Source organism: Monopterus albus, unplaced genomic scaffold, assembly GCF_001952655.1.
Source record: "Monopterus albus unplaced genomic scaffold, M_albus_1.0 scaffold213.1, whole genome shotgun sequence".
Taxonomy (NCBI): Eukaryota; Metazoa; Chordata; class Actinopteri; order Synbranchiformes; family Synbranchidae; genus Monopterus; species Monopterus albus.
Window position 1 is genome coordinate 180,716 of NW_018128093.1, and position 10,979 is coordinate 191,694.

The 10,979-nt window shown below is 42.4% G+C and overlaps 1 protein-coding gene across 16 annotated transcripts in view; it reads right to left on the reverse strand.

Moving 5' to 3' along the window:
- ptprt (protein tyrosine phosphatase receptor type T) overlaps positions 1–10,979 on the reverse strand; it is a 366,858-nt gene that overhangs the window by 11,847 nt on the left and 344,032 nt on the right. For all 16 annotated transcript variants that reach the window (XM_020619049.1, XM_020619048.1, XM_020619050.1 and 13 more), the window contains 5 exons: positions 6,974–7,128; positions 3,547–3,682; positions 1,371–1,520; positions 956–1,129; positions 650–781 (listed from right to left, as the gene is read on the reverse strand). In XM_020619049.1, the coding sequence (XP_020474705.1) occupies positions 650–781; positions 956–1,129; positions 1,371–1,520; positions 3,547–3,682; positions 6,974–7,128 (747 nt within the window). The remainder of the gene's footprint in view (positions 1–649; positions 782–955; positions 1,130–1,370; positions 1,521–3,546; positions 3,683–6,973; positions 7,129–10,979) is intronic.

Below are 10,979 nucleotides of genomic sequence, written 5' to 3' on the forward strand. Positions count from 1 at the left end.
AAATAGCATAGCAGCATGAGTAATAATCAGAAAGATGTCATCACAAAACTTAAAAAGATGATTACATCCATTGCTGGATGTGAATTCAATTTCCACATTTTTATACTAATGACTGATGACAGAGCTGTTCTCAAGTGGAATATAATAATCCATGCAGGATCTGAAATGGGATAAAACTGACTTGATGAAAAGTGGAACTTGCTTGAAGAAGAGATTTTATAATTCTAAATGAATGTTAACCAGGTGTGGCAGCCACTGGCACAGCGTGTGGAACCACCTTTAACACTACGTTCTGTCCACAGCTTTAGGACAGTGATACTTTGAATCCTGCTAATGACACAAGTGTATGTTGAGAATTTAGCATTTGTATATGAATTGCTAAATAAATGACTGCATAAATTCTTAGAATGAGTTGATCTCCATTATGTTTTTCATAGTTGTGAGTAAGCGATATGGTTGTGTAAACCTTTACCTAGAAGCTTCTCAGTTGTGAGGGTGGACACTCACAACCGGTCAGGCCCGGTGATGATACAGCTGATCTGTCGGCTTGTGGCTGCCTGCTCTTTTTGTGAAACTAAGTTAGACCAAAGCTGGGAAAGCACACATTTCCCATGCCTGTGTATTTGTGAGTGTACGTGCGTTCTCCTACCTGTGCTGCATCCATCTCATTGAGCATTACAATGGAGGAGCAGTTGTAGTCGAACACCAGCCTCCAGAAGTCGCCCATGGTGTTTGGCAAAGGATGCTGGGTAACAATGAAGGCCGCTGGCTGTTTGTGGCTCTGGAGTGTTGAGACGGGCCAGAAATAAGTAACAGCAAGCACAAGGTAAAAAAAACAAGTGAAGAGAACAATGCAATCAGATCAAGGCATCACTGCAGCACTGGAAATAAAAATATATATGGGAATAGAAGCTAACACAAGACAACACGTGCACATCACCCGATACACACTTACATCCATTAATGCAGCATTGATGTAATTGGAGCTCTCTCCATCTACAGATATGAGGAAAGGCAGACATCGGTCTGCTGAGAGAACGTCCATACTGCGGTTCTTGTCATGGTTCCTGGGGAGCAAACCCACGCTGCAGTCCTCTGGGCGGACTCTGGGGGTCACTATGTTCAGAGTCTGATAGATGGAAAAGGAGTTCATTCATCCTACTTTAACCTTGCTCTTCTAAAAAGACTGTACTTTGGACCACAGTATAGTGTGAGGACACAGACGTGCACAGCTGCACTGTGGCGGCTCAGCTGGCTCCCAAAAGGTTAGAGCTAGGGCTACGTTTAGGGTTAACATCTGTGCAGGTCTCCAGTGATTTGTACATCCCCACAAATGATAAAAACAATCATGCATGTGTGAGTGTGCCCACCTGGAACTCATCTTTAATCTGGCTGGAGTTGGTCTGTGGGTCCAATCTGCTGATGTTGTAGTAAATGGCTCTGAACTCACACACTGGTATGGCTGTGTTCCCACATAGACACGCCTCCAAGATGGCATCGTGGACAAACACATACTGCTCCTGCAACGTGAGCAACAGCAGACGATCACAGAAACTCCAGAGCTGGAACGTGACTGAAGTTTTTCAGTGTGGTTCTAAGTTTGGAACTGGACGCGACTGTGCTGAGCTGCCTCCTCAAGTCTCTGACAAACTCTCACCACTTGCTTTGTGTGTGAATTCACTATTTGTGCACTCATGCTCTCTCAGTAGCCTGAAAAGTGAATAAAAAGGGAGTGGTGCTTTGCCAGCAGTGCTTCGCTGCTCCATTCAACAAGCTCCCTGGTAAAAGAATCGGCCACCATGAGCTTCAGTGTCACTGTGCACGTCAATTCACTTCTTTCCGTTTCTTTCAAGCTCTCTTTCCAATGCTTTCTAGTGCTCAGTATTTTTATTTGTCTCCCATTTCTTTCACTTGTTTCCTCTCACACTTGTTTGTCTGCTCTCGCTTTTTCAATTTTCTTTTCGCTTTATCTCTCTGTCGAATGTTAATTGTTGCCCTTTGAGAAAGGAGAGTTTTAAAAGCATCACTGAAATGACCTCTCCTGGCCATTACCTACTCAAGTGACACACACACACGTTCGGAAACACACGTATCCATAAAGGAACATACACACAAACAGATAGCACTCATTTATAGACACACACACACACACACACACATCATTCCCCTGTGCCTTTGAAAAGATGAATTGCTTTGTGTTGTGTGAGTCAGATTATAATAGTGTCAAGCAGTTTCAACAGTGACACAAATTGCCCCCCATCCATATCCAAAAGGCAGGGCAGGATACATTTAGCTTGGTTTCACACAAGTGCGCACACACAAACACACACATACAATCCTGGCTTTCATACTGCCGCTGTCATATGAAAACAGTCCAAGTGATGCCCTGGGTAACTTTTATTAACCTATCAGTTCTAAAGTCCATTCAAAAGTCAATTTTCAGGCTCCAAGCTTGACTGTCAGTCTGAAAACGAGGCTGTTTTCTTTATTCCTGGTGAAGTTGACTTTCTGGATATGCAAGGTTTTCATCAGTAGTACAAATGGAAGGCAGAGGCAGGATGGATTAGGTTGGCTTAAGATGGCTTAGAGAACAAATGAATACTCCTGGTCCAAAATGAAACACCCAACATTTTAAGACGCAGACTCTCTTAAAATGATTGGCAGTACAAAATTAGAACAAATTACAGCGCCGTGTAAAGGATGGTGAGTAACTCAAGCCCTCGACTGACAAAAAGACAGAACTTCTTAGGAAACAAATTCTCAAGGTTTTGCTTATATTGAACAATTAGCCCCAGTATTTTTGACTCTGCTTCACCTGATGGTATGGATCAATCTACCGATTCAGCTCAGCCAGCTCTAACTGAAGTTGTGGTATACCTGTCAATCTGGATTAGCCCTGTTAGCTCAGTTAGGGGAATTTACTCTGGGTAGTTCTATACCACCTCATTAACTCTGGTAACTAGTTGGAAAAGTAGTAATGTGAAGACAAGCCTACTGAGTGTGTGTCCACAAGCAGTGAGCTGCCACAATGAATCCTAGCTGTTTGTGTTTGCACTGGGAGTGTTTAATATTTATAGACTAACTGAGATGAATGATACAGTATAAGACTGCAAGATGTACTGAGACACACTGTTTGGGTTTTTATGCCCCTGGTTCTCACTGCCCAGCTACAGACAGACAGCATGCTACAAGCTAATGAAGCACTTTGCCTTTGGTGGAAGCCAATGAGTATCACATTTGGGGAAGCTGGTTCTTGTTGTAGAGTCTCGTGGTAAATTTTGTGACAACTTCAATAACCATTAGCTACTAGTGAAAAGATTTTTACTTGAACTGAATCTTCACAGGCTCGACTGGAAAAATTTAAAAAAATGCAAGAGTACAAACTGTTTTCATTTACTCTGAATTTGTTTTTGTGTGTGTCTCTTGTGTAAGTCTATGTACAGTATGTATGTCAGTGCACACTGGACCAGGTGGGCTCACTGACATCTGTGTGTTGTTGGGAATTCACCCAGAGTGTTGACGTATACTGTGGGTTTCTATACTGACCTCTGTCTGAACCATATTGACTCGTTGTGATCTCAGCTCTCGAATGCAGTTGAAAATGTCCACCACCCCTTCGTTCTCTGCCATGTCCAACATGATGTCCACGGCAATGAAACAGCCCGTCCTTCCTGCACCAGCACTGCAAAGACAAACACAACATTGATATTAAATATTACCACAAAATCATCAAATTGTGTCTTTTTCGTATTTAGTATCCACTTCTAAATTTTCCAATAACATTAAAACATTTACATTTTGCCCAGATCGCCTTTCCTAATTGCTTTGCCACACAGACAATTTATTAAGTCATTACTAAAATATTAGTTTTCTGTAATGACATCAGTGGCTTTGAACTGACTGCAGCACCACTGCCAATGTGAAGAGACAACTGATTTTGCAAAGAAAAGCCTGATTAAAAGCTGCAGCAGAGAAATAGACTTCTTAGATTGATGCTATATACTGTAAGTGACACTGCACTCTGTGCAAATGTAAATGAAATTTTAACAACTGCCCTTTAAAACTGGTACAACAACATTATAAAGTAGTCATTCACCAAAAAGAGCTGTGTGAGGGAAATGTACAAGATGTTTTCAGGGTTTGATCATGCAAACAATGCTTATTTTTTAATCAGAGCAGTCAGTCTGACGGGAGATCTAATGGATTTCTAAGTGATCCCTGAATACGTGGAGTCATACACACAAACCCATACAGACTTTAATACCCCATGTCAGTGGATAAGGCGACACATCCTGAACAGTAAAGCCTGAAGGGAGGAGACGGATGAGCAGATGAACAGATGGACTGAATGAGCAGGGGAGCGAAGGAGGGAGAGAGGGAATGGTGGGAGGAAGTTAGTGATTGGGAGTGATGGAAGTGGTCGTCACATGGGAGAAATCAAGGGAGAAAAGGAGGCACGGGTGGAGGGACGGCGAAGTAGCTGAGAGGATGTAGTGTGGAGGGATTGGGAGACGGTGGGGAGACACTTTCATTTTGCAATCCCCTGACAGCTCTCACAGACAGCTGGAGAGAGAGGAGAGAGGGAAGAAAAGAGAAAGGAAAGAGAGAAAAGAGGGAGCAGCTTGGCAGATTACCTGTCAACCTCAGTGATTAATGTTGAGACCAGAATACTGCTGGGCCTCTGTGTGTGTGTTGTGTGTCTTTGAAAGCCTCAGGACACAGGCCAGTAGTGTCAGAGTGCCCCCGGAAATTGGAAGTGACTACTGTAACTTCCTGCCTGTCTGTCCACATCCCTCTACGCCTCTGTACCGGCGACAGCTGCGATCGGAGGCATTATGTTTTTGGGTTGTTTCTTTAAATTTGGCACAAGTGTCCACTAGGACTCCGCAATGAACTGATTACATTTTGGTGGTCAAAGATCAAGGTCACAGTTCACAAGTCTGAACTGCCTGCAGTCGCATTAAAAGGGGTTCGAACTAGTAGGATTACCACCACAACAGGAGGCTCATTCAGACAGGAAGCAGACACATTCAGATGCCGTCAGATTAATGCAAAGGAGTGCAGCATGTCTGAATGGGGCATTTGAAGTACCATCAATTGCAGGGTTAGGAGTTTAAATTCCCTCTGTGGCCATCTATTCAATGCTGTGTGTTGCATTAAGGTGAACCACTAAATGGAATACATTAATTTAAATTTCTGCCAATAGAAGGAATGTACCCTAATCTTTTTGTTTAATAGATTGTCAGTGCTGACCTTTTAAAGCTTGTGCCTGCTGACAACCTGGTCACACAGTTGAACTGTTATGTTCCATAAAGAACAGTACGTGCAGGTTAAGTATACTGTCGGACTGGGGATCTTAAAAGTGTCACCTATTTCCTTCCTTTTCCTGGAGGATGATGGTGGTGATGGGATGAATATGGGCTGTCAAGTGATTCTTTTTTTTCCTCGTGACTTTTTAAAGGTTAACACCATCGGTCTAATTTATGGACAAGGGGGACTGCTGTGTGTGTGTGTGTGTGTGTGTGTGTGTGTGTGTGTGCACATATTGGTGCCTAGAACCTGTGCTATTGTCTTATCTGAGAAGGAAGGTGGGGTTCAGAGAAAAGGAGTGAAAAACAGAGCACAGGAGGAAAAGTTGACATCGAAACAAAGTGTGAGCCCAGCTGATGTTGGGCCAGTTTGACACATACCCACACAATGATTCATTTGTGTGCATGATCATGTAAGAAAACAAGAAAAGTGAGGAGACACGAGTAAGGACACAAGAGGCCACTGTCTTTTATGGACTGACCCTTTATCAGAAATCAGCTGGTGACTGAACGCCTGAGATGAAGAATCAGAAGAAAGGGTGTCTTGTGTCTGTGTTTCCTCAATTCCTGTCTCCTCACATTTTTCCCTTGCATCTCTTCCTCACATCTTACATGGGTGAGACAAAGACGCAAGGAAAAGATGCAAGTGAGGCAAACATGGATACACTTATGTGAACTGGGATTTATCTCTGGACTTCTCTGTAGCAAGGCCAAATCAGCAAAGATTATCAGGGGATACTAAGTTAACATTTAATGATCTAAGAAATACTCCAAACAAAACAACAAAAAATTGAATTGTTTATCGCTAGCGTCCAGAGGTTACCTTAACTGAATATTTTCCATCATTGGATTGAATCTGAAGGCCGTCCGTCATTTTAACAGATAAGAAAAAAGAAAAACACTACTAAAAATCCCAAATGCGATGGCGTTGATGAACGAGGAGATTAAAAAGAGGAACTGATGCGGTGGATGAAGGACAACTGAGACCGTACACTCAACGAATCTCGTTATCCGAGGAGCTGACGGTTCATTGAAGAGCTACAGACTGGAGGCCACAGAATACGACTGTGACAGGACACAGAGAGGTGCAGCTGTGTCTTAGTTAGGAGTGAACACTGCAGATTCCTCCGAGTGAAGTGAGTGTTTCAGGATCAGGAAATCCCACGTTCAGAGCAACTTCTAAACAGTTCATGAGAGAAGCATTCCCTGACCTAAAAACTTTGGCTGAAGTGGACCTGGCGGCAGAGCGCAGGTTCAGATCTAAGTTATGATGGGCATAAGAAATAGTCTGTCCAAAGATGCAAAACCTACTGACAATCGCCTCTGCAGCAGGCTAGGTTACAGCTGGTCAGCTGAGTTCAATACAGTTAGCCAAACTTCGAGTGAATGGGTTGTTCATATCTTAATGGTAGTCGTGTAATTTTGTAAAACTGCAGTGTTAATTTTTGCTTGTTTATGCACAATGACTGCAGTGTTTTAGTGTCCTCCACTGTCACTGTGGAGAAAAAAAGTGTTGACATAAAATGGCTGCATATTAGCTTGTTCTGGATATTAATTATCAAACAATGAAAATGAATAAAAATAAATGCAATTAAACAAGCTTATCTTTAAAAAGAAAATCTATTTGACAGGTGTCCTTTTCATGATCACATCTGCGTTCTTACCTGCAGTGTGCCACTATGGGCCCGGCATCTGGTGGGTTAAGGAACTTGACCTGTCGTATGAACCCCAGCAGTCCAGTGGCGTAGCAGGGAACACCGTGGTCGGGCCAACTGGTGAAATGAAACTGGCGGAGTTCACGGATCTCATGATGACCCTTCTGAAAAACACACAGAAGGAGAAATGTGCTTATTTACAATTCCAGGAGAAGATTCTGTGTCTTCGTGAGAGTATTGGCCATTTGTTCTCTTGATGATGACAGATGAATGGATCTCACAAATCTTGCCATGGCCCTTTTGGGGAAAACTGACAAGACACACCATGTTTCAGCAGCCTGATTTACAGCAGGGGTTTCACCAGTCTAGGGGCCACGATGCCTCCTTGGCTTCAGAGGCAAATGAATCAATCTTGTAGATTTCAAGATGACACTTTGGCCCACTTCTGAGAATGAGAGACATGAAGACTTATTGTGGCTCATTTGTCTAATTTGCAAGAGAGATTTAAGGAAACCGATAACCATTTTGGCTCCACAAAGAGATTAATTGCTTTCACCAACCTGACGATGGCTCTTTTGGGAAAACACTGCATGGCTCACTTCAGCTCTCCCAAGTTTAGACTGTTATTTGTAGCTGTTTGGTTTTGTTCTGTATGAAATTCAACTGTCTATAGATATCATGTAAATAGAGTTTTCCTATATAACAAAGAAGCACCACAGTAAGTGGTGCTTCATCAAAAGGATGCATAAAGACCCAGTCTGGTACAGAACAACAGAGATGAAGTAGCAGTATGCATCCACTTTGCCTCTCCATGTGATAGCATCTTGACATTTTAATGGTGGACTTTCTAAAATCTGGTAAATACTTTCCTGCCTAACAAATGGGGTTATTAAGAAACTAAAGATGACATTCCAATGATTAACAGACAGCAGTTAGGTCTCACATTAGAGTGCCTCTGTGGGGCATAACGCCTCAAAATTGTGGTGCGCATCACTTCCTTTTTAGCAGATGTAGAAACAGAAGGACTTTTACTCTGGATCAGTACAGATGCAGCAGTCCGTGGTTGGGAGTCAGAAACATCAAAGTTATAATTATTAGAACGCTTGGTTGCTAATGAACGTCAGTTTCTTGCTTTGTATTCTATTGCTCTATTGTATGAAACTGTTCATACAATGCATCTGTGCACAAATGCAAAACGTAATGCCACCTCCATAATATTATGACTCATATTTGCTAGCACAATAGAGAATTTTCTCCTCACTGAAATACTGTTTTGTTTGAAATGGCATCACTTGTGGACAATTGGCCTGAAATGGGTTGAAATAGAGCGCACTGGAATTCAAAGACAGAGCAGCACTGCTGATTCGCTGCAGTGTGTGTGTTTTATTTTTTAGAGAAGTTCTTTCAGCAGAGTTGGAGTGAAATAATTTTCTTTAAAGCAGCTATAATTTAATATTTGCATAAAAACAGTGCTGATGATGTCAATGGAACTGATCATAGTAGTGTGTTCACAACACAGATGCACCAATCGATTGGTGGAGATCCTAAGTGGCCAGTTTTCAGTGTGACCAACCTTGACCGGTGACTGGCCAACCACTGAGATTTCCAATTCTGTTCTGATCATATTTAGAAGCACGTCAGTTCATGTCATGCACACAGTGACACAGCCCATCCAGAAACACAAAAATCATGGAGGAGAGAATGAAAATTTAAACAAATACAGTGGTGTGAAAAAGTGTTTGCCCCCTTACTGATTTCTTATCTTTTTGCATGTTTGTCACACTGTAATGTTTCAGATCGTCAAACAAATTTATATATTAGTCAAAGATAACACAAGTAAACACATCATGCAGTTTTTAAATGAAGGTTTTTATTATTAAGGGAAAACAAAATCCAAAACTATAGAGCCCTGTGTGAACAAGTGTTTGCCCCCCTGTCAAAACACTGGTTTATCGCACCTGAGTTCAATTTCTCTTGCCACACCTGTTCGCAATCAAGAAATCACTTAAATAGGACCTGCCTGACAAAGTGAAGTAGACCAAAAGATCCTCAAAAGCTAGACATCATGCCGAGATCCAAAGAAATTCAAAAACAAATGAGAAAGAGAATAATGGAGCTCTATCAGTCCGGAAAAGGTTATAAAGCCATTTCTAAAGCTTTGGGACGGCAGCGAACCACAGTGAGAGCCATTATCCACAAATGGCGAAAACATGGAACAGTGGAGAACCTTCCCAGGAGTGGCCGGCCGACCAAAATTACCCCAAGAGCACAGCGACAACTCATCCAAGAGGTCACAAAAGACCCCACAACAACATCCAAAGAACTGCAGGCCTCACTTGCCTCAGTTAAGGTGAGTGTTCATGACTCCACCATAAGAAAGAGACTGGGCAAAAATGGTTTGCATGGCAGAGTTCCAAGACGAAAACCACTGCTGAGCAAAAAGAACATAAAGGCTCGTCTCAGTTTTGCCAGAAAACATCTTGATGATCCCCAAGACTTTTGGGATAATACTCTGTGGACAGACGAGACAAAAGTTGAACTTTTTGGAAGGTGTGTGTCCCATTATGTGTGGCGTAAAAGTAACACCGCATTTCAGAAAAAGAACATCATACCAACAGTAAAATATGGTGGTGGTAATGGGATGGTCTGGGGCTGTTTTGCTGCTTCAGGCCCTGGAAGACTTGCTGTGATAAATGGAACCATGAATTCTGCTGTGTACCAAAATATCCTGAAGGAGAATGTCCGGCCATCCGTTTGTGACCTCAAGCTGAAGCGAACTTGGGTTCTGCAGCAGGACAATGATCCAAAGCACACCAGCAAGTCCACTTCTGAATGGCTGAAGAAAAACAAAATGAAGACTTTGGAGTGGCCTAGTCAAAGTCCTGACCTGAATCCAATTGAGATGCTGTGGCATGACCTTAAAAAGGCAGTTCATGCCCGAAAACCCTCCAATGTGGCTGACTTACAACAATTCTGCAAAGATGAGTGGGCCAAAATTCCTCCACAGCGCTGTAAAAGACTCATGGCAAGTTATCGAAAACGCTTGATTGCAGTTGTTGCTGCTAAGGGTGGCCCAACCAGTTATTAGGTTTAGGGGGCAAACACTTATTCACACAGGGCTTTGTAGTTTTGGATTTTGTTTTCCCTTAATAATAAAAACCTTCATTTAAAAACTGCATGATGTGTTTACTTGTGTTATCTTTGACTAATATATAAATTTGTTTGACGATCTGAAACATTACAGTGTGACAAACATGCAAAAAGATAAGAAATCAGTAAGGGGGCAAACACTTTTTCACACCACTGTATTCCCAGCGCCTGATTTACCATGGCTGTGACAGAAAAAACCTAGGCTGAAATTTAACGTCAGCAGAAGGCAGGTGTACAATTTATTGTCCTGCTGTCAGCGTGGCAGCTGTTAGTCACCTGAAACCTGTGCTGGAGTTTGACGAAGGAGAGGTTGTTTGTAAATTGCATCACTCGCTACCTCTCGGTCTACACGTGCGCAACAGCGTTGAGGCAGCAGATCCGAAGCGGAGGTGTGTTCAAACTAACACATGCTTATTTACATGATCAGTGTTGATATATGACGCTAAATAAAAACATTGCTGTGCCACAATATTTTCCGCTACTGATGTTAATTTTTGACAGGTTTAGTAAATATCCCACTAAGCGCATTTTAAATCCCCCCCAAAACCAAAACCCTTGATGTATTCAGTCAGTTTTAAACTTGTAAAGAATACCACTTTGTCAAAGTCAGATAACGCCACCACAACAGGCTGAAAGGTCTTACTTCTAGTTCCTTACTCTGAATTCTGACCTGCATCTCTCCTCATTTAGAAACATATTTGGATTTATCCAGTAATAGGGATTGGGGATTGCAATTATTTCCCATGAACGAGGAATTCCCAGGAAGCGCGGGTCATAAGCTTGCATTGATTAAGTCCCTGCCTTTTGTACACACCGCCCGTCGCTACTACAGATTGGATGGTTTAGTGAGGTCCTCGGATCACGC